General features: G+C 38.4%; 1 protein-coding gene across 5 annotated transcripts in view; it reads right to left on the bottom strand.

Moving 5' to 3' along the window:
- Nucleotides 1-23589, bottom strand: part of FBXO3 (F-box protein 3) — a 32625-nt gene extending 9036 nt beyond the window's left edge. For 4 of the 5 annotated variants that reach the window (XM_022583663.3, XM_089914966.1, XM_022583664.2 and 1 more), the window contains exons 1-8: nucleotides 23462-23589; nucleotides 18976-19065; nucleotides 16874-17037; nucleotides 8105-8219; nucleotides 6371-6575; nucleotides 4757-4802; nucleotides 1810-1894; nucleotides 842-964 (exon numbers count right to left, since the gene is read on the bottom strand). In XM_022583663.3, the coding sequence (XP_022439371.1) occupies nucleotides 842-964; nucleotides 1810-1894; nucleotides 4757-4802; nucleotides 6371-6575; nucleotides 8105-8219; nucleotides 16874-17037; nucleotides 18976-19065; nucleotides 23462-23565 (932 nt within the window). In that variant the 5' untranslated portion in view covers nucleotides 23566-23589. Of the gene's footprint in view, nucleotides 1-841; nucleotides 965-1809; nucleotides 1895-4756; nucleotides 4803-6370; nucleotides 6576-8104; nucleotides 8220-16873; nucleotides 17038-18975; nucleotides 19066-20016; nucleotides 21409-23461 lie in introns of those variants that run through there. The other variant, XM_089914967.1, reaches the window with a different exon arrangement.
- Between the last annotated feature and the right edge of the window lie 715 nt (nucleotides 23590-24304).

Below are 24304 nucleotides of genomic sequence, written 5' to 3'. Positions count from 1 at the left end.
AGTTACTGGGGTTATACCTTGACTCTGTTTTCCAATACTATTATTTCCCTCCTTTTTCTGAGACTCTGCTGACTCTTATTTTCATTTAGAATGCCGTATAAGCACGTGTAGGTATTACTATTTTAAGCTTATCTCAATCCTAGGCAGGATTAAATTAAACAATTAAAACAACATTCATCTGAATATGTGGAACTGGACATATCAAAGGCTTCATACAATACCAAAATCCTAGAATGCTTTCTGGTTAAGTATACGTTATTATTATTTCTAGTATGTATATATGCATGTATATGTATTTTTTGAAAATATATATCATAAAGTATTTAAAAATACGTCTAAAAACAAAGCATTCTTAATCCCTTAGGGCAATGAGTTATCTTTACCTCACAGTACAGAGTACTTCTAATTAAAGTGTATTTAGTATTTGTTTTTTATTTAACCAAATCCAGGGCTTGCTCAGCACTATGTCTAATATACAGGCTGTACTCAATAAATATTTATTACACTTTTAATTAAATACAGACAGGCAAGATAAAACTGAAATGCATCGTTTTATCTTGGGCAATTTCATAGCTTTCAGCGCGTTGTAACTCTAACACTGACCTTTCATGATGATTACAGCTTAGTGGTCCCCCTCTCAAAGTACCTGGCACAAAAGCTGATACAAACTCAAGGTGCTTTACAAACACTATATTGTAGAAAATTTGTTTGTTATCCACCTACCTCCACACTTTAGCAAGAAGCTGCCTTTCAGAATGTGTTTTTATATCATGTCAAATGGGGTGATAACAACACATCCATAAGGTATATCCCAAAAGGCAACCCCATTTAAAATTCTCACCTGATTCGGTATGTGAAGAAATAGTGGGGTGGATGTACAGAGCTAAGTTCTGGCAGAAACGATGTGGAAACTGAAACTGTAATATCCCCAGTCGTTGCTACACACTCTGCATCATGAACATATCTAGGTAATTTTAAAAAATTAAACATTTTTTAATCAACAAACGTCAATTCTGTAAGATAAAAGATTTAAAGATACAATGCAAAATAGTTTATATTTTACTTTACGATAAAAACAAACTTAAATCATATTTGGCACCTTAAAGGTATAGTTATTAAGCTTAAAAGAACAAACAAACTAGAAAACCTTGAAGACTCTGAATCAATAATGATAGCAGTCAAGGTTCAACCAGTGGTTGACCAGTGGTTCAAATAATGGATCAGTAACTAACTTGGAAACTAAAAAGAGCTTATTTCAGTCTTTAGAGCTAAGGAAACTTTTGGAACATCTGAAAACCCAGCTATGCCCTATACACAGTGACTCTGACAATAAAAATGTGTTAGTATTGTTATTCTAGAGGCCTCTAATGTATAATTAACGTATCATTTCTGCCAACTGGGCTACTGTGAACCAACCTCTAGTTCCATCTATGATACCTGAGTGTTCCATTTAGAGATAATGACTAATATTTCCAGGAGCTAAGAGTTACTGACTTGCTATTCACAGTAAATCTGTTATTGGCAACAGCCTCCCACTCCACCGCCAAAAAAACCCCACAACTATGTAACTACTATAAAGCCACAGCTTCTAAATCAAAATCAGTTTTTTCTCTTGATTCTTCAAGATGAAAAAAATACTGGCTGTTCAACTGTTTGGATGTGTTGGCTTTAAAGTGAGAATAAAATAGTGAGACTTAAGATGAGAGGTTCTGTTATTAACCTTCATGGGAAACTTCATCTCATGATCTGTAACTGATGTTTTTTTCTGATTTATAATCATTCCAATCCATAAAGCCCCAAGTGAAATACCTGAAAATTTGGTCTCTGATGATAGGGAAGCCACCTGATACAACATTGTTGACATAAGAAGTAAACCAGTCAGTAAAAGTAGCACCTGTAAAAAAGGAAGGGAAAAGAAAAAGAGAAAAGGACAAATAGGTTTTTTTAAATTTATACAGGAAACAAGGGGAAAAACGACAATTTCTCTATGCTTAATAGTGATATCTAGTGATGCCCAAACTAGAAATATTTATATATACCATTCTACTAATCCTTTATTAGGTAAATTTCTATCCTCAGTTCTATCAATCTTATTCCAAACTACCTTGCTAGGGAATCCTCCGACTACCTTCAAACTACTTTTTACACTTAAAACTAAATAGTTGACTTTTAAACTTTAATTTGTTCTGGTACAAGAATGAAAAGCCTTCTGTCTATAATTTCTGGAACATATAGAACAAAGGAGATATAGCTATGTCTAGGAAGAAGCTACAGAAAAAGTATCAGCACCTATCCTCATATGATCAGGGTACATCCCTGGTCCAGGCACATCCTGACTCATGCACAAAATTCTGGCAGAAGCCAGACTCAGTCTGGACATCTAATAGGGGTATAGCACTGTGGAGTTCTGGGCATCAGGCCAATCCCAAAGTAGCCCAGTTGCATTACTACAGATTCAAATGTACAGCGGTCCTCCACATTCTCAGTGACCAGCTCAACGCAGAGAAGAATGACTGGGATAGTCCAGTCCAGACCATATATCCGTGACCTAGTGATTGGATCAATAACAAGTATTTACATGAATTATGTTGCCTCTTGTGGATAATACAACATAACTTTCTCAGACCCCCATCATTTACTGTTAATACAGCTCAGTGCCTAACACATACTAGTCCCTTAATCAATGTTGTTTAATGAATTTCTTCATAATCTTGTTTCTATTAACCCAGTTCCTGTTCTCTGCCACACTGAAAGTCAGATGCTAAATTTATAGTATGTATTTACTTATAATTCTATTTAGGGAATGACTGAAGATACAATTTAAGCTTGAGTCTGAGAGTATACAGCTTTAAAATTTTAAAGGTATCAACTGACAGAAGGTAAGCTACAATAGTTTACTCTTTTTTCAATGCCTATTAATGGCCCACTCTGACCCTTTATTTATTAAATGCTACTTTATTCAAATGATCACTGATCATCTTCTATCCACTTTGAGCTAGATATTAAGGGGCCACATGAATGTTTTTAAATTCATAGAAGGTACAATTTTCTGTTTTGAGAACTAGCAGTTTCCCTGCAGAGTTTAAAAAATCATTTTGTAAATTTCATGAACTAAAATGTAATATAAGAAAAAGGAAATTTCTTATGATTTACATTAAAAGAGAAATTGGCATGGTGTATTTTAATGTGCCTTAATTTATTACAACACATACCGAAGTGTGTTCTTTAAAATAAGGATAAAATTTTCCATGCAGCCTTCACCACTAAACTTATCTGCACATAGATTCCAGTTTTCTTAAATATGTATTAATAATTCACTGAATATCAGGAGATTCCGTCTTATGTTTTACCAAAAATTCCAAGAAAGTCAAACTTAGTTGAATTAAGATGTAATTTATATGTTCTACAGTAGTTTACCTTTTAAAGTAAGCCCATATCTTGCAGTTCCTTTGAGAGTATTGGGGTTTTATCAAGGTAGTGTAAAGGCAGATCAGATGCTTTCTCATCTTTCCTCCCAGCACTAACTTCTCACCTCATTTCTTCCAGTGCATCTCAAATCTTTTGCTTTACTCTCTCATTCTAGGAGAAACCCCAACTCCCAGAAGAGTATTCTCAGACCTTCGTACTCTGCTGTAGTGGTGGGGTCTTCCACACCATGTCAGACCAGCACCAAACTAAGACTGAGAAACTCACAGAGCCTAGCCGACAGCTTACCTTAGAGCTCAGGCAGCCTTTAGTTTATAGACTGAGCAGCACCACTGAACTAGAGCCAGGACGATCATGTTCTCAGAGTATGTGCCACCCAGAGAAGCCAAAGAGGGCAACGAGCAAGGGCGTAACCCCCAGAGGGTGCTTAACTTAGATACCATAGACCACAGGAATCAGGGTTAGCTGAAGGCTAGGAACCAAGCTTAAAAGTGTTTTATAACTGACTGCGCAGGGGTGAGAACTTCTTGATATTGTGAAGTATGCCACAAACCTAGAATATGCCGTAGTTTGAACACGCAGAGACTTATACTCTGTTCAAGGTTCCAATTAGGAGATACAATTTAATACAGATGTCTTGGCCTGCAAGATCCTTTTACTATTAATATATAATGATGTTTAATATGTTCCAGAAATGCCTTTAAAAAGCAGCATGGATAGTCAGGAAGCTTCTCTTTTTCTTCTATGTGAGCAAAATCTAAGCAAAACAAGAACGGATGAACAGCACAGGGGTGAGCTGCTCTTGAACACAAATTGAATTGTTCTCAAAATCCTATGAGAAATACGCTTTTAAGGCCAAGAAAAACCAGGTGTGCCAAGCAGTTTATAAGGCCCAGTTTATTCTGGTCTCTGAAGACTGCTGGTCTGAGGTCTCTGGTGTGACATCAGTATTTTACTATAGCACTGGCACCAGAAGAGAAAAAGTATAGTTATTTTATGTATCTATATCTCTAATTATGTATTAATATGATCAATGGAAAATGCATGTGTGTGTAAGGGAACTATATACACATTCTTAGCAATTCTATACATTTCACTGTTCTATAGCAGAATCCTAAGAGCACAAGGTTGTATATGGCACAGCTTTTTTCCAAATGGAAACCCAAGTCAAATAATGTACAAGGGCTATTCTAATGAGAACCTAGTTATAGTACTTTATGAACCAGCAAGCTTTAAGAAATACAAATATAAAATTGCCAGTTGATCAAGTAACAGAAAAGTTTTTACCAACTTAATTTTTTCTACCAGAAAGAAGAGACTTTTCTCTTACCTATGATAAACATGTCAATAGCAGCTGGATTCCGAGCCATTTGGTCCTAGGTGAGAAAAAGAATATTGTAATCAAGGAAAATACATTTTACTTAATTCCCCATTGTTCACTACCTGTATCCTTCCCTGAGGACAAGACAAAACAGATAAAAATAACTTAAGTGCTCTAACCAATACTCAGACATTCCTCACACTTTTCAGTTTCTGCTCTGATGATTTCTATATTTAGGCTCTTCCTATTAGTTAAAATGAACTAATAAATGATCCTTCAAGAAAACAATTAGGACATTAAAACCGTGAGAAGACACATGGCCTATGAACCCAGAAGACAGGGCTTTGAATTCAGTCAAGGGACCTGAACAGTTCTAGATTAGTCTCTTCTCTCAGTAAATGGAGAGACCAAGTCATCATCCTACAACCTTACAGAGCTATCAAGTCAAAAATGAGATAAAAGATGTGAAAATGCTTAGAAAAAAAATTAAAAGCTATGCAAGCTCTTTAAATAATTTAAATGTTATATGGAGTCACATGTCTCAGATAACTATGAATTTTTTTTTTAAAATAAATTTATTTATTTATTTTTGGCTGCATTGGGTCTTCGTTGCTGCACACGAGCTTTCTCTAGTTGTGGCGAGCAGGGGCTACTCTTCGTTGCGGTGCACAGGCTTCTCATTGCGTTGGCTTCTCTTGTTGCGGAGCACAGGCTCTAGGCGCGCAGGCTTCAATAGTTGTGGCACGCAGGCTCAGTAGTTGTGGCTCACGGGCTCTAGAGCGCAGGCTCAGTAGTTGTGGCGCATGGGCTTAGCTGCTCCACGGCATGTGGGATCTTCCCGGACCAGGGCTCGAACCCGTGTCTCCTGCATTGGCAGGCGGATTCTTAACCACTGTGCCACCAGGGAAGCCCCTGAAAAATATTTTCTGTTTAAGTTCACATCTAGGCAAAAATGAAAGCAGAAGGTCTGCAACTGAGGAATGACTGAGAACTGAAGAAATAAGAATGAAACCAAATGCCATATTTTCTGTGCTTACATTAAAATCATAACAAAATCCTCTTAAAAAAGATCTACATTTTTCAACAACTCAAATACCTACTGAAGAAAGAGGTTAGAAAGTTTCTATTGCACTCAGAACTTGAATCCAAAGCGAATGATGATGGGTGATGTCCAAAAGCTAAAGTTAGAAATTTATATTACAATTAATCACTTCAACGAAAGGCTCATTCATTTTTCTTTTTTTTTATAACAGCTTTATTGGACTATAATTGCTTTACAATGGTGTGTTTCTGCTGTATAACAAAGGGAATCAGCTATACGTATACATATATCCCCATATCCCCTCCCTCTTGCGTGTCTCATTAGTTTTTCTTAAACTTAAAATGTCCTAATACAAATCACAGCTTCCCTCTGTATGCATGCTAATTTTAAAAGAAAATGTTAATTTTCTTTTATCACTCCATGCCATTATATCAGAATATTAGCCCTCTAGTTAGATCCGTCTATAATCAAATTGCATAATGCTCTATACCCATTCTACAACCCTGAAAATTCCTAATGCACATTTTATACATCCATCAGAACACATCTTAAAGGCACATTTAAACATGCTTCCTACTTACTGGACATTGGTAGAAGACTTCATTTTTGTTTCGGCCCTCTGCAGCTTCCACTGCTATGTACTGACTCAAACCAGTATGTATGCAAAAAGTTAAAGGTAGACAGTATTTCAGTCCCTGTCTCTGCTGGAAGCCTCCAGCAGCCGTGTCGACGTCTAGCAAATCCTCAGAACGATAGTGATTAGACAGTGCCATGCTTCCCAACAACCTGAGAATATAGACTCAAAAATTTAGTCAACTGCAATCTTTTTGATGAATAATAATTTCACATTGACAACTTTATAAGAACGATTAACATGTCAATTCTAAAGCAGGAATACCCCAAACACTACAATTTCTGCATATATTAAATTCAAACTCTTGAGTGGAAAGATTCTGATTTAAATTAAAAGCCTAAATGTCTAAACTGTCTAAATGCCAACCTTTTAAAAAGAAAAATAGTTTTATTGCTTTCAAAAATCTATCTTGCCATAATTTGCCAGTGTTTTGCTATATATATATATGTATGACTAATTTAATGTTTAATGTTCTCTCTGATACCCTTCATCTTGATACAACCTTTAGCTTACATTATCCTACCAGGCAGTATAAATGGAAATCAGCTTAATCCTTGTCCAAATTTTCATAAACTTGGGATGTATGGGGTCTAAACTCATACGTATGAGAACAACACAGGTGTTGGTCCTTGATGAGAGTCTCATCCTAAGTCTCACTGTTTGGGCTGTGGGTAGATAAAAATCCCTGTGTTGCATGACCTGTTTGTCATGTCAATTCTGAGCAACGCTTAGTATAGTTCTCTCCTGTTGGTTCTTGAAATATGACAATTTTTCCATTTTGTCAAGCTTCAGCTTGACAGGAAAACAGAATAGGAAAAAACCCAGTGATTTAGGCTTATCTAGTCCCAACTGCCCAATATTTGACTTCTGAATACTACCTTGTAACCTCAGTATGATCACCTCCTAGATTCCCCGTACTCACTCAGCTCTGATCTGAAATGGTAACAGAGCCTCATATGGTTCTTCACACACAAAGAGATACCAAGTTCTATTAAGAACAATGCAAAGTTCTCCCTAAATTCCTATCAGTATGTCACAAGTGCAATGTCTCTGAAATACCTTAATTTCACGAGGGAACAAAGGGAGTAGAACCATTAGAAGCATGTAGCTTTAAAAACTGTGAGTAAATTTGAGAGCTACTGCATGGTCTGCTTTTACAAAAGGTTCCACAGTGAATACTTCATATCGTTTAGAAGTAAGTTTAAAATAGGCCATTCAATTATAGACTATGCTTGAATAGGACAAAACTAATATTTTCTTTAGTTAAGTGTATGTAGCTCTGAACAAATTACTTTTAACATGTATGATTCATAGAACTTATATCAAGCTTTCTAAAATACTTTACTTGGCCTGTAACAGGATAAACACTTCAAGGATTTGAAACAGGTTTAGTTAAATTTTACTTAAATTATACTCACACACACATCTCCTCTCCTGTCCTGTAGGCCCACCCCAACCATTTAACTGTAAAGATGTGTTGATAGAAACCATGTTTTTGAGACATTATCTATTTTGGTAAAATCAAATTCAAGCTATAGATTTTGTCTTATGGATTGTTATAAGGAACAGGAGGAAGTTCTTATACTTTTTAATCTGTTAAGAGTAACTACAAATACAATTTGTTTACATTCTAGAAAATAACTTGTATCATTAAAAATAACTCAAACAGTGAACATCTCACCCAGGAACCACTAACTTCTGCCCATTGTGGATACGATATGAACATCGATAATCATCAGGAAGCTTGCAGCCAATCTGAGCTTCCACAGCATCTAGGTCTTCCTCTCGAGCACCCTCTGCAGATGCACAAAAAAGCAAATTATCAAGAAACCATAAGCCTTAAATCTAAGAAGAAATGCAATCTATCTGCTAGCCAATGATACAATCTTAGAGCAAGTGAATTCTGTCCAAAATGTACTTGCTGAAATATAGGGAAATGAATTGAAAATTCAGAGAAATATTAAATCACTTTAGATTAGCTCTGACGGTTGAAGCACTGAGGAAGCAAATTTCTCAGTTTTCTCTCCATGGGGAAAACACTGGCACTAAGCAAAATATGGAATGGCAGGCACCAGTGAAATCCACAATAGTTTTTTCGCAGTACAATACAAACTTTAGAGCATATCTCATTTTTCTTAATCTAATACACTCAAATTTCTCTATTTAAAAAACTCTCCAGAAGTTCTCTAAATGGATGTTGTTCAAGAGTGTTAACCTAGTCTCTTAATGGGAAATATAGGACATAGGTGTAGGTTCATGCTGTGAGGAGGCCATTACCTTGAATTTGATTTTCACGTTTATAAGCTTGCCATACATTCTAGCTTTAAAAAGCAGTAATTACAAATACTAAGAGAAGACATTCACTCCCAGCAATGGCCCACCAGGTTGTTGGACCAAACATTTTGCTGAGAACTAGAAAAACTGAACAACAGAAAATTGGTTTCAAGGCTTTTGGAGAACCTCAAAGACAGTGAGAACTGGCAGGGGTGGGGTGGAGGAAGGTTGGTCCAGAAGAACAGGGAAACTGAGAGTTTAGCCAGGGCTTTGGAGCCACCTTGTCTCTGAGGCAACTGCCACTTCTGAAAGCAAACATGAGGCTGAGAGGCCGAGAAGCTGAGCAAAGCTTTCAGCAGTACCACAGGGTTGAGAGAATTTTCCAAAACTGATGAAAACATCAAACCATAGATTTAAGAAGCACTATAAACCCCATGGAGAATCATTACAAAGAAAAACATTATCTAGACACATTACTGGAAAACTGCTGAAAATCAAAGACGAAGAGAAATCTTAAAAGCAGTCAGAGAAGGGGAAAAGCCACAGTCATCTTCAGAAGAGCAACAATAAGACAGCTTCTTAACAGAACAATAGAAGCTGGAAGAATGGTATCTTCAAGTGCTGACTAGAATTCTATATCCAGTGAATATATACTTCCAATGTGAAGATGAAATAAATATATTTTTCGACAAAAAAAAAAAATCTGAAAATATTCAGCAATAGCATTCCCTCGTTAAAAACAAAACAAAACAAAACAAAAAGGAATTCTCCAGGCAGAAGAAAAATTATCCCAGATGGAAGCATGAAGATTCAGGAAGAAATAAAGTGCAACCAGAAAAGGTAAATCTAAAATAATGTTGAACATGTAAAATAATAATCATGTTTTCAAGGATATAAAATACGTTGAAAACTAAAATCACAAAACTATAATACAAAAGACAGGAGGGAGGTAATTGAAATTAAAGTATTCTAAGGTTCTTTCATTGTTCAGGAAGTGGTAAAAATACTAATTTACAATAGACTTTAAGTCAGAGATACATGTTTTAATCTCTAGGCTAATCACTAAAAAAAAGTTAGATAAATAAGAAAGGAAAGGAAGTATGGAATAAAAGATAATTAAGAAGAATGCAAAAAAGGAATACCTGCTCAGGTGGCACCAATATAAAACAGAAACATGGTATATTTACACTCAAATGTATTAGTAATTACATTAAATATAAACAGACTAAATAATCTAATTAAAAGACAAACAGACTAGATGAAAAACAAAACACAATCATATACAAGAGGCACATCTTAAAGATGTAGATACAGAAAAGAAAACTAAAGTAGCTACTAAAATCATACAAAATAGACTTTAAGGCAAATAGCATTATTCGAGGTAATGGAGGACTTTTTGTAATGGCAAAAAGGTTAAATTCACTACACAGGTATTATAAGTTTAATTTTGTGCATCTAATGACACAGCTTCAAAATACTTTTTTTTTTTTTTTTTTTGCGGTATGCGGGCCTCTCACCGCCGTGGCCTCTCCCATTGCAGAGCACAGGCTCCAGACTCGCAGGCCCAGCAGCCATGGCTCACAGGCCCAGCCGCTCCGTGGCACGTGGGATCCTCCCAGACCAGGGCACGAACCTGCATCCCCTGCATCGGCAGGTGGACTCTCAACCACTGCGCCACCAGGGAAGCCCCAAAATACATTTTTTTAAATGACAGAATTAAAATGGAAAAAATATATATCTGTAATCATAATGGGTGTATTAGTTTTCTACTGCCACAATATTAGCCGCTTAAAATAACACTCATTTATTATTTCACAGTGTCTGTAGGTCAGAATTCTGGACATGACTGAATTGGATCTTCTGCTCAGGTCCCACAAGGCTGAAATCATGGTGTTAACTGGGGCTGCTCGTGCACCTTATGAATCTTTTGCTTGGGGTTCTCTTCCAAATTCACTGGTTGTTGGAAGAACTCAGTTCTTTGTAGTTGCAGGATTGAGGCTCTCTACTCTTAGAAGCCACCTGCTATTCCTTATCACCTGGCCCTCTCCACAACGTGCCAGTTTGCGTATTCATGACCTGTAGGAGACACACCCAGGCTTTGAATCTCTCTGACTTCTGGAAGGGCCCAGTTCCTGTTAAGGGCTCACCTGATTGGGTCAGGCCTGCTCAGGATAATTTCCTTTTTGATTAATGATTAATTCAAATGCAACTAATTTGGGACCTTCATTACATCTGTAAAACCCTTTTGTCATCTAATATGACCTAATCACAAGACAGAAATCAATTATATCCATTGTACAACTCACACTCAAGGGGAAGCTATCATTATACCAGGCATGTACCACAGTGGGTGAGAATCTTGGGACCTATCTCAGAACTCTGCCTACCACAGTGAGAAATTTTAACATACCTCTCTCAGTAACTAACAGAACAAGGAGACCAAAAACCTCATTAAGAGTACAGAAGATTTGAACAAGATCAACAGTTTTTGCCTAATCATATATATAGTACTAAATGGCAAGAATGGCAGAATATACATTCTTTTCAAGTATACATGGAACATTTGCCAAGATAAATTATATGCCGGACCACAGAACAAATCACAATAAATTTCAAATGACTGAACTCATATAGAGTATATCCTCTGATCATAGTGGAATTAAAATATAAATTACATTAAAAAGATTACTAAAAAAGCCCCCAATGTTTAGAAATCAAGCAATACGTTTCTATATAATCCATGGGTCAAAGAAGAAATCACAAAACATTCTGAACTGCATGTTAATGAAAATACAGCATATTAAAACTTGTGGGATGAAGTTAAAGCTATGTTTAAAGGGAAATTTATACCCCTAAATGCATTTGAAGAAAACAAGGAAGGCTGAAAAATCTATGATCTAAGTAATCATCTCAAGTCAGGAGAAAAGTGACAGTAAACTTAAAGAGAAGTAATCAGAGAAATTAATGAAATAAGAAATAAGATATTAACATAGCGAGGATTGACAAAGGCAAAAGTCAGTTCTCTGAAAAGACTAATAAAACTGATTAGCCCTTACCTAGCAAAACTGATCCAGAACAACAGAGAGAAAGCACAAATAATATAAGAAATGGAAAGGTGAAATCACTAGAGATCCAACAAGCATTACGAAGAGGATAATTATGAAAAACTTTATGGCAATAAATTAGAAAAGGTAGATGAAGTAGACAATTTCCTAGAAAAACACAACTTATCAAAACTGACATAAGACTAAGTAGAAAATCTGAGTAGTCCTAAATCTGATAAAGAAATTGAATCCTTAATTTAAAACCTTCCCACAATGAAAACTCCAGGATTGAATGCCTTCACTGGTATATTCTACTAATCATTTAAACAAGAAATAAGACCAAGCTTACATAAACTCTTCCAGGGAACAGAAAAAGAGGCAACACTTCCCGACTTGTTTACAAGGCCAGCATCATCTTGATACCAAAACCTGACAAGAACATTGCAAGAAAGGAAAATTACAGGCCAAACTCTCTCATGAGCATAGATGTAAAAACCCCAAATACTAGCAAATCAAATCCAACAATACATAAAAAAGATAATACATTCCAAGCAAAGTAGGTTTATTCCAAGAATGCAAAATTGGTTTAACATTCAGAAAATCAATCAATGTAATTCAGAGCATTAACAAAATGAAGTAGAAAAATCATATGATAGTGACAAGGCTGGAAAGGCATTTGATAAAACTCAATTATCTGTTTAAAGCACAAAAACAAAAAACCCTTTTCCCAAACTAGGATCAGAAGGGACTTTCTTCAACATGCTAAAGAGTGTCTACTAAAAATCTACAGCAAACATCAGCTTTAAAGGAGAAATGTTGAAAGCTTTCCCCCTGCAGTCAGAAAGATAAGGATACTCACTATTATCATTTCTATCCAACACTGCACTGAAGGCTCTAGCCAGTTCAATAAAGCAAGAAAAATAAAGTAATGACATATAGGGATTGGAAAGCTAGAAATAAAACTATCATTCTACATCCTTAAAGAAAAGCAAATTAAAATCACCACTACACACCCACTAGAAGGGCTAAAATAAAAAGAATGACAACATTATTAAAGTGCTAGTCGGAATGTTAAGTGGTAAAACCACTTTGGAAAATTAACAGTATCTTCTGAAGTTTAATACAAGCACACTATACAACCCAGAAAACGCAATCCTAGATATTTACCTGATAGAAATATGCTCATATGTACATCAAAAATGATTTACAGCATTATTTGTAATAGTCAAAGACTAGAAACAACCCAAATATCCAACAACAGTAGGATGAATGTATAAATTGTGGTCTAATCATATAACGGAGTATTTATACTGTAACAAAAATGAACAAAATACTGTTACACACACACTGCTGAATCTCACAAATGAAACAGAAATAATTCACGCAAAAACATACTTAATCATGCCAATTATATAAAGTTCAAAAAGAGAGAAAACTACTCAGTGGCATTAGCAATCAGGATAGTGGTTACCCCTGAGAAAGACGGAGGGTTCTAGGTACACATAATTATTCTACTTCTTGACCTGACGGGTGTTACAGTGGGCATGTTCACCTTGTGACAATTCACTGAGTTGTACACTTAGGATCTGTGCACATTTCTATAGGTTGGTTAACATCACTAGTGATAGGCTGTGGATATCACATACCCCCAGCTATGTGATGACACACCTCACCTCGCTGGTAACCTGAAAACACATTACTCCAGTCTAATCGTGAGTAATACTTTAGACAAAGTCAGTTTGAGGGACATTCTGCAAAATACCTGACCAGTACTCCTTCAAACTGTCAATGGTGTGAAAGACAAAGAAAGACTGGGAAGTGTCCACAGACCAGAGGACACTAAGGAGACATGACAACTAAATGCAATGTAGTATTCTGGATTGGATGCAGGAATTGAAAAAGGATTCCACTGATGGAAAATCTGGTGAATTCTGAATAAAGTCTAGAATTTAGTTAGTAGTAAGGTGCCAGTGAAGACTTTAGTTTGACAAATGTCCCACGGGTTGGTACGTTAGGGGAAACTGAAACTGTGTGAGGGGTGTACAGAAATTCTCTGTACTATCTTTGCAACTGTCTTGTAATCTAAAATTAGTACAAAATGAAAAGTTTATTTTTTAAAAAGTTCAATACAAAAGAAAACAAGCTGAATAGCTGCCTGAACCAGAAGGTGAATGAGAAAAAAACCACTAATATTTATATAGTTAGTGCTACACGTTGGACATTTAACATGTAACATTAAGAAACCAAGAATTTCTTGAAAAGAGAGAGCAAGGCAGAAAAAAAAGTAAAATAACAACAAGCAAACATGGCAAAAGACAAATATAAGGAAATACATTTAGAGGGGCATCCTACTATAATAGAGTTTGGGAGCCAGAAAGACCGGGGTCAAATCTCAGCTCTACCAATTACAGCTGGCTTTCTGTATCCGGATGTGGAACTCAAGGATACAAAGGGTCAACTATGGGACTTGAGCATCTGCATATTTCAATATCCTCAGCAGGTCCTGAAACCAATGCCCGGTGGACACCAAGGGATGACTAGACTGACTGTGATCTCTGGCAAGTTATTTCATCTCTTTAATCCAGTTTCCTCATCTGCGAGACAGAAGACAACACCACCTACCCAGGAGAGTTACAGTGAGGACTCAGTGAGCTTCGTGCGCTTAATAAAGTGCTTTCCTGGCATACAATAAGTGTTTATGTACTTCCCTTGCCCCCAGCCTATTTGTATGAGGAAGCAGTGAAAAGATTACTAGGAGCCAAGAAACCTAGATTAGAGTTCTATCTCTGTTACTCACTAGCTGCGGGACCCTGAATAAGTCACCTAAACTCTCTGAGCCTGTTCCTTCACCTGTAAAATGAAAGGGCTGGTATAAATCAGGGATCCACAAACTACAGCCTGCAGGCCAAACCCTGGCCTGCGGCCTATTTCCATAAATAAAGTTTTCTTGGAACACTGCCACACCCATTTGTTGCTATATTGTCTATGGCTGCTTTCCCACAATAGCAGAGTTAAATAGTTGTGACAGAGGCCATCTGTCCCTCAAAGCCTAAAATATTTACTATCTGGTCATTTAAAGAAAAAGTTTGCTAATCCCTGGTCTAAATGATCTCTAAAAGTCCCTTCTGACTTTAAAATTTTAAGCCAATACTTAAGGTTAATATGAAATTCAAAGATATGAGATATATACCATGAGATAGATTGGTAGAATGTACATCAATATACTATAATTTCAAGATACTTAATAAAAATTTTCCCAAACCCAGTGCCTATTTGCTTTCCAAGTTTCCTTCCTATCTGTGATCTCTATACCCTTGAAACTGAGTCAGGGAGTATGGCCCCTGAGATGAGCAGCTAGTTTCCTGATTCAGCCCTAAAACTCATAGGTCTACATTAATAGAATCCCCAGCTTTCTAGATATCAGAGCCTTTGTCCTATTCCAATTTATGGCAAAGACCCCAGAGAACTGGCACCTGGGAGTAAAACAGGGGTTGACAAGGAATTCTCTGACAACCTCACCTTCAACCATTAAGTACAAAACAGTGAGCAGGGAGCCTGGGAATACCAATTGAGTGTCCCCTCAAAAAATTAAAAAATAAAAAAAATAAAGAAAAAGGAAAAAGGAAGAAGCTGCTATGTATCCTTAGTTTCTTCCTTTCCTGGTAGCTCTGTGTCTCAAAGGAGAACCATGTCTATATTCCCATATTCCAAATATTCTAATATTAGACTAGCTCTCTAAGACTCCTAACACATTCTAAACAAAATAGGATAGGTCTTCTCTCCCTTCAACAGCTGGTAAGACCACATCTCTGGAGTCAGCCCTATATTCAAATCCTGGCTCTGCTCTCCTTTGTGATAGCAAACAACTTACTTAGCCTTTTATGCCTCAGGTAGCTCACCTATAAAATGAGACTAGTAATGACCTACCTCATAGGATTCTGGCAACTTAAATGGAATAATATACAGTACTTGGCTTAGTACCTAGCTTTGTGTTTAATAAATAACAGCTATTGCAAACCCTTACACATTTTACTTATCATTACCAAATACCTATTTTCTGAATTATTTTCCTCTTGAAATTATTTAACCCCACACACCAAGTGGATAATATTTTTCTTTTCTTCCAAGAAAAAAACCTATTAAAAATATTAATCAAGGGTACTTTCTTTCAAAGCTGTACTCTCTCTGCCAAATCATTCTTTCTTCTACCTCCTAGCAATTCAGTTTTAAGTACCTGGTCATTCAATCATGATCTGTATGAAATTCATATTTGCATGGAAACGTACAGCAGAAATATGAAATGTAAAAGGAATGCCATGTCAAAAGAGTCCGTAGTTCAAAAGGTACACATTTGAGAAGAACTGATCCCAATTTCAGCTTAGCAAAACCAAAACACATATAAAATTCCTTTTAGTGGAGAAACTTGAAAAAAACTTGGAGGCTAGAGCAGGTAAGTAGCAATATATCTGCAATCCATTTATGTATTTCTTGGGCATAAATTTAAAAATCAAAGTAATGGGAAATAGCTTGTTAATATTTCTTGCCAAAATTGGACAATAATAGTATAGTAGAGACAGCATAGATTCTGGGGTCAAATAGACCTCAGTTCAAATCTTAGTTTTCATTATTCTGTAAATGGCAAAATAGGGATGAAAGTTTTCCCTACTCTGTTAGGCTGCTCCTACATGCTTAAAGACCCAGTCTGTAATATTTGGTCTTTCAAATATTAGATTGTCAAATAAACATTTACTTGTACTAAAAAGAGGGAAGAGGGTTGATACAGCAGGCAATTTTTCAAATTAAAAAAAAAAGTCTCTTAAAAGAAATTACAAGTTATCCTCAAGCAACAATAACATTACTAGTTTCTTTATGTAAAACAAATGTAAGGATAAAAAGAAGCTTTCACTGCTAATAATCATGTGGATGCTGAGGTAGGCAAAAATAGGGCAAGCACTAGAACCAGGGTCCTTTTAGCAAATTAGGCTTTCTATGTGCTTGACCAAATGCGAATGGTGAATTACAGATAATGTTGGATTAGCACAGATTAGCACAGATGATAGAAACCCAAAGTTATTTAACCTATCTATACTATGAAACTAAAATGGGGAAGGGAGACCCTGCATTCCCAATACCTTTCAGAGATAAAACCATACGAGGACATCTGGGTTCCAAATATTTCTTGAGATCATCCCAGGCCTTTTTAATAGCAGCATAATGGTCAATATATCTTCCTACATCAGAGTAAGTATCAATGAAGAGGGATTTCCAACACTGGTTCTTCTGTGTTTTCTCTTCCCTAAATAGATTTAAAAAATAAAATTAAAAATCTTTTGAAATGAAATTAGCATATATTTTAGACACTTATACCAACATACTTTATTGGGAATTTATGGTTATTTTTGTCTTCATTTTCATTTATTGTAGCTACAAGTGAAGACTAGATAACAAAAAGTGACACATATATCAAAAAATTTAACAAGTTACTGCTGGCATGGTGGGATTATGAGTCACTTATTTTCTTACTTTCTACTTATTTTTTTCTAAGTTTCTAATCCTTGATAAGATATAATGTGAATAGTATATGGGATATGAATTTCAACTTACTCCTAAAAACATGCCAGTTATACAATTTTTAAACATATATTTAATTTTTCTATTTTAGAGAATATTTAGAATCTAATGATACAATAATATTAACCTAACTTATCTACATTGGATTAGCTAGAGAATCATATAGCATATCAAAGGAATCACACGATTCAACATTCCTATTTGGTACAATTCCACAAACATTTACTGTCTACTTAGCTACTGAGGACATTAAAAGTAAGGCACATTTTTTGCCTTCAAAAATGTATAATCTAATCAGGGAGAAAGAAGGAAGTATAAATTTAAGAGTCAGAAGTGCTACAGGATAAGGCAGCCAGAAAGGGCCTTAAGGTAACATACTAATGAGGTTGACCTTATCCTGTAGGGAACGGAGAGCCACTGAAGAGTTTTAACAGGAGAGTTAAAAGAGCAGAATTGTGGTTGTGGTTTGGGAAGGGTGTACACTAGAGCCACAGAGATGGACTGGAAGGGTTTTGCAGCAGTCTTGGTAAGAGATGATGAACTGAGCTAAAACTGTGGTGGCTAGATGAAATGAGAAGAAAGATTCAAGAAATATACAGGGGCTAAAATCAGAAAAGCTTGGTAATTGAATGAATGTAGAGACAGAAGGAGAAAAGAGATCTAGAATGATTCCTGTTTCTGGCTTGGAGGGCGGGATGGATGGTACTGCTATGAAGATATGAATGCAGGAGGATCAGGTTTAGGGATGGGGAAAAGAACAATTCAGGGTGTTGTATACATGTGCCTGCGTTTTTCGGGGTGGGGGCAGTGGTGGAAGGGAAGTATCTTTTTATTAATCTAAGTAATATACATATATATTATTAAAACCAAAAAGTACTGAAGAACTTAAGATGAAAAACTAGGCAGTCTCCTGTTCTAAGTCCAACCTCTCAAAGGAATCTTTAGTTATTTCTGGAAGTTATCTCTATAATTCTAAATGTTTATGCCTCTAGTTCTTGGTTTACCAATTTATATCTATCTACTGATACCCCAAAGTAAAAGACCAGGATACAGCAATACTTAAAATTCCCTCTTCCTCATTCTTCTTCCTCCCAATGTTTGGAGGCTCTGTTACTAATTTTTCATTCTATTGAGCAGCTTGCAGCTTTAAATAGTATATTTAAACCTCTATTTCTTGCTTCACCAACTTCAGTCACTACCTGACTCCCCTCAACCTAAGAAAAAGATACTAGCAATCCTACCCTCTTTCATCTTTCCCAACTCCCTCCCACCTTCTGTCATCTACCCTTTTATTCTATCAAATTTATTAAAATTTACTGAATTCAGTGAACCCTGTGGGTTATCCAGTGGAAGGATCCAGCAGACGGTTGTGCAAAGAAATCTGGAGCTCAGTGGGAATGTTAGGGGTGGACACTCAGGTTTGGGAGTTAGAAGCATACAAGTAGTCTCTACAAAGTGCAACAGTGCATGCAGGAGACTTCACAGACAGAGAAGAGTAGTGAGCCAAGGGCAGCAGCTTGGAGAACACCTGCATTTACTGGCAGGCACAAGAAAGGCCACCAAAGGGGTTAAAGAGACAAGGGTTAGAGAGAAGAATCAGGATAGACTAGCATTGCTGGAAGCCAAGGGCCAAATTTCAAGAATACATTTCCCAAATACTCACTCAGATATCAGCCAGTATTTTTTGCAATGTCTTCTCCACAGCGGATCGTGACTGGATAGCTGGCTAAGTCTTCGACTGACATAGCAACAACTGGCAGTAACCAGATTCACAGTTAGTATAAAAGAAAACAAGAAAACAATTTAAAAGTAAAGATGAAAATATTCAATGTTAAGTTTTATTCCTTTTGCTTTTCTGCCACTATCTACCTTTATAACTGCAAAACAATCTTTTCTAAAACCTGTTTAACACATTAGCTAGTATAATTACCTTGTGAGTAGTGAAATCTTAACTATTTAAGTTCACAAACCACAAAATGTCTACAATTGTAATTTTCATACGAAAGTCTATAAAACATATAAACCATTGGAGTTAATTTCAAATCAAAGAGCTTTCCTATATCTATTATTGGGGCAGTAATCATTTCTACATATAGAAACGTTATTCAGGTGTAAACAAAGTGCTTTTTCTTTTTAAGATCTGTGAGACATTTGATATTAAATACACAGGGCTTTTGTTTGTTCTAATTTTTTCTTAACAGAAAGAAATATTACAGCCAAAAACACTCTTTAACTATAGCAACTATTGGAAAGCCCACCGATAAAAGGTGTCAGATTCTCAACAATTCTGTTTCAATATCCATAGCTATTCAAGTTACTATCAGCTGCTCAAAAATTTGGAATGTTCGAAACAAACAATTTTCTTTTTATACAGAGATTTCTAATACAATAGTGCTTGAATCCTGTAAATCCTACCCTACATAATTAACTTTCAAAAAGAATGAACTTAAGGTTTAAAAAAATGCATTTCTATCCTTTCAGAAGAGAAATCACAAGTTATAGAAAGTAGGTATAAAAGATTTCACTTGGGCAGTAGCTAATCAATTAAGGGAATTTTAAATCACATGGGATTTGTCAAGGCCATAAGTGGGGCATGTTAAAAAACAACTGATGGTAAACAGATTAGCCTTTGTTCATTTTTCAGATTTTATACAAACATAATTCTCATCCTTTTCTGCCAAGCTCAGGAGATGCCCAAACTAACATTTGCAAACATAGGAATCCTTCCAGTTTTGTGAATTCGGAGTCCATCGCTGTCCCAAGAGTTAACATAAAAGAATCTCTGGAATATGCACCAAAGGTGATTTCTGATGCAAGTCAAGGATGAAAACTACTATCCTAGAGCTTCTGACTCAGTTGGCATGGGGTGAGATCTGTACCTCAGGCATGTGTATGTTTAAAAAGTGCCACATGTAATTCTGATACACAGTGAGATTCAAACTATGCAGTTTATATTACATAATGATCCCAATGGACTAATTCAATCCAACCCATTCCAGTTCAGCAAATATGTACCATAACCTTCAGAGCTTAGCAATCGGCAGGACACCTGACAAATTTGGGCTATAAACTACAGGAAAGAAGTTGCAGTACACTGGAAACTTTTCTGTGGATAAAATTCTATGGCATTTGTGTCAACATTCCTGGCCTAAGGGATGCCCAGATAGCTGGTTAAACATTATTTTTTTAAAAAACATTTATTTATTAGCTGCGTTGGGTCTTTGTTGCTGTGTGTGGGCTTTCTCTAGTTGTGGTGAGCGGGGGCTACCCTTCGTTGTGGTGCGCGGGCTTCTCATTGCGGTGGCTTCTCTTGTTGCGGAGCATGGGCTCTAGGCGCGTGGGCTTCAGTACTTGTGGCTCGTGGGCTCTAGAGCGCAGGCTCAGTAGTTGTGGTGCACAGGCTTAGTTGCTCCGCGGCATGTGCGATCTTCCAGGACCAGGGATCAAACCTGTGTCCCCTGCATTGGCAGGCGGATTCTTAACCACTGTGCCACCAGTAAAGCCCCTAAACATTATTTCTTGATGTGTCTGTGAGATGTTGCCAGAAAAGATTAGCATTTGAATTGGTGGACTAAGTTAGCCAGATGGCCCTCCCCAACGTGGGCTGGCACCTTCCAATCATCGAGGGCCTGAATAGAACAAAAAGGCAGAGGAAGGTTGAGTCTGCTCTCTGCCTGACCGCTAAGTTGAGACACTGATCTTCTCCTGTCCTTGGCACTCCTGGTTCTCAGGCCTTCAGACCCAGACTGGGATCTACTTCATCAGCTCTCCAGCTCTCAGCCCTTTAAACTATACCACCAGCTTTCTTGGGTCTCCAGCTTGCATTTGGCAGACTGTAGGACTTCTCAGCCTCTATAATTCATGAGCAAATACCTTATAAAAAACCACACACACACACACACACACACACACACACTCTCTCTCACTCTCTCTCTCTCTCTCTCTCTCTCTCTCTCTCTCTCTCTATTGGTTCTGCTTCTCTCGAGAACCCTAATACAGTATTCAACTCAGTTCACTTCCACAAACATTTATGGAGGGATCACTTCTGTTTAAAATGTTGATTACTACCAAAAGCATTTAAAATAAAATCCGATCTCCTCACCTTGTTTTACAAGGTCCTGCATGATCTCACTAGTCTCTTCCCAAGCCTCTCTGCCTGTGAATCATTCCCTAATTCCTGCAACACCAGTCTTCTAGCTCCTCCAACAGGCTATGCTATTGTCCAATCAGCTTCTGAAAACACCGTTCCTTCTGCCAGGACTGCTCTATGTTATCCGTCATATACAGCAGCTCCTTCCAATTTGAATCAATTCCTTAACAGACCAACTGGTTCACTTCCTTCATAGCACACAGCAGCTCTTGTAATTACGCACTTATTTGTTTTCCATCTTGCCCGCTAGACTGTAAGCTTACGAGAGGGGCCTTGTCTGTCTTGTTCACTATTGTTTCCCCGACATTTAATAGGCTGGCACACAGCAGGCACCCAAAAAAAGCAAATCTGTTGAATAAATGGTGACTCTGCAAAGATAAACAAGACAGTCGTTACATTTAAGAAATGCATAATCTATCTGGTATGGTAAATACCTCTCCTTCTGCAGAGGAAGGAGAAAGGTAGAGACTGGACTCGGGAGAGGGGGTCTTTAAAGGAATTCCATCTTGCCAGGTTCAGAAGAAGGGGGCATGGCATTCCAGGCAGGGTCAGGAGTTTAAGCCACAGAACAAAAAAACACAAGTGTGCTGGCAGAGGTCTATTTGGCCAGAGTAGACTATGCTAAATAATAAGGGCCTTAAATGCTCCCAGAAGTTTAGGTTATAATCTGTAAATAACAAGGGGCATTATAGGTTTTTAAGGAGGATGACAGCCAGATCTGTCTTAGAAAAATCACTCTGGGAGCAATGTGGCCCACAGATCAAAAAGCGTGTGTGTATGTGTTAGATTTCTAAAAGCCTATAGCAACAGAATATTTCAGATGAAAATAGTTTGGAACTGTAACAGCCTTTTCGAAAGAAAAAGATAAACTTTATTACAAGCCTGAGTAGAGAAAAATTTGTTTTCTAGAAAAATAAAAGTGTTACAGGTACTAATATAGATAGCAGCCAGAAACTGGAATTATCCCTCTGTCACCACTTAGCTAAACCAACCAACAGCTACCAGTAACTTCAAGAAGGCTGTATTTCTAAAAGGATCCCTGACAACACAGGGTACAATCAGCAAATGACTAAAATCCAATGGTTAATCCAAAAAACAAAACAAAAGAAAACGAATCTCGCCTACCTATCCTTAAGAGGGCGAGTCTGCCTCCTTTGCAAATATATGTAGTGGCACAAGAAAGACCCATGCCACCAGCTGTCAAGGGTGTAAACAGCGCCATTTCTTCCACCATCCCAGACGGTCCCAAGCGCTGAAGTAACTGGGCATTTAACCAACCCTACCAGCAACCGGTGTTTATTTTTGGAACAGATGCCGGTAACTTGGGAAACCCAAAGCATACAGGAGGGAAAATGGTCACCTGTACCGCACCACCGGAAGTCAGTACCAAAACACAAAATCCAACATGCAACCGTGAGAAGGAACGCTGAAAGCGAAACAATTATCTAGCACAGAAGTCCGAAAGTGAGCCCTGCCAGATATTACGTTGCTGCGTAAGTCGCACCCAGGGATCAGGGGGTCGCCTGGCTCCTCTCCGGCGTCCCACCTGCCCACTTTGGCGCCTGACTCTACAGGCTCCTGGCCCAGGCAGAGAAGAGCGCTCGGCCCGGACGGGGACTTTTCCAAAGCGGCCAGGGCTGCCCTTAGCGGGCAAAGGCCACGGGGGCCGGGAGGTGCGGGGCGCTGGGGTTCGCGCGGCGGCAGCGGGGAGCACTTGGCCCCGCTTCCAACTGGGCCTCGCCACAGCCTGGGAGAAAGAGCTGTTGTCGCTCCTCAGGCCTGGGCCCGGGACGGAAGGAAGACCTCAAGGCGGGGCCCTTTCCGCCCCGGTCTCGCCCCTGCCCCCGGATGGCTCTGCAGGATCAGGGCGGCCCTGGCGTCACCTCCTGGCTGTCACGGGAGTCCAGGTCCTGTCGGCGAGCCGGGCCTCCGTACCTCTTGCCTTACGCCTCCTCCCCCACCCGTGACCCCACCCCTGCCGTGCGCATCGTCCCATTACTTGATTAGGTCCCGGTAGTCCAAGAAGGATAAGATAAGGAGCAGGGGATCGGTGGGCAGCGATTCTAGGGTCAGGGGCGCCGACTCGGTCTCCACGGCCGCCATCTTGCCTGGCCCAGTGCAGGCCTGGCCCCGCCCCGGCCCCGCCCTCTCCGCCACCGCCCTCGCAGTTCCCTAGCCGATTGCACAGGTTTGTTGTGTAATCGACAGGATAGCCCCGCCCACGGGGAGGCCGATGGGCGGCTCCCTGGAAGGCTCCGCCCACCGCCCTGCGGTTCAAGTGCCAGCGCGGTGGCGTCCGTCTGTGTCTCGGGTACCTCTTCAGCCAAGCTGCGCGAGCTCTGCCAGGTGCCCACATGCTCACCCTTAGATCTCCCGGTCTCTCTCCTCCCATTCCGGTCCCTAAACTTGCCCAGCCCGGACCCCTATGAGCCTTTATTACTAAATCTGCTTGGGTCACTCCAGCCCCTTATGCGAAATTTTACATCCGGTATCCTCGAAGCGTACCCCCAAATCTCACAGTAAGTTCTCTCTCTGCCCTTTGCCCCCAAATCCATCGCTTCTCTTCGTTTTCCGACCTAGAAATTCCTCGTTTCTCCCTTCAGCTTCCCTCGCCCGGCGTGTCCCTTGCACAGAGCAGGAACCTTGTCCGCTCTGTAGTGGGCAGAGTTGGGAATCAACTAGAGGCTCTTCTTCCAAACTAGGGAAATAAATGGTCGTCGAGGGCATAATTTTAACGCCCTCCCAAGTAAACGGTGCATGGGGTCTGAATCTAAGGGTCAGCATCTCTCAATTAGGTTGTCACGGTTATTTTTCAGCACATTAGGGCAATGCAAAGCGTATA

The sequence above is a fragment of the Delphinapterus leucas genome, chromosome 7 (genome assembly GCF_059928025.1).
Source record: "Delphinapterus leucas isolate spDelLeu-1000000601 "Yukka" chromosome 7, BTC_Dleu_Yukka2, whole genome shotgun sequence".
Taxonomy (NCBI): domain Eukaryota; kingdom Metazoa; phylum Chordata; class Mammalia; order Artiodactyla; family Monodontidae; genus Delphinapterus; species Delphinapterus leucas.
Note: the sequence above shows the minus strand (reverse complement) of the source record. Positions and strands in the feature narration are given on the sequence as shown.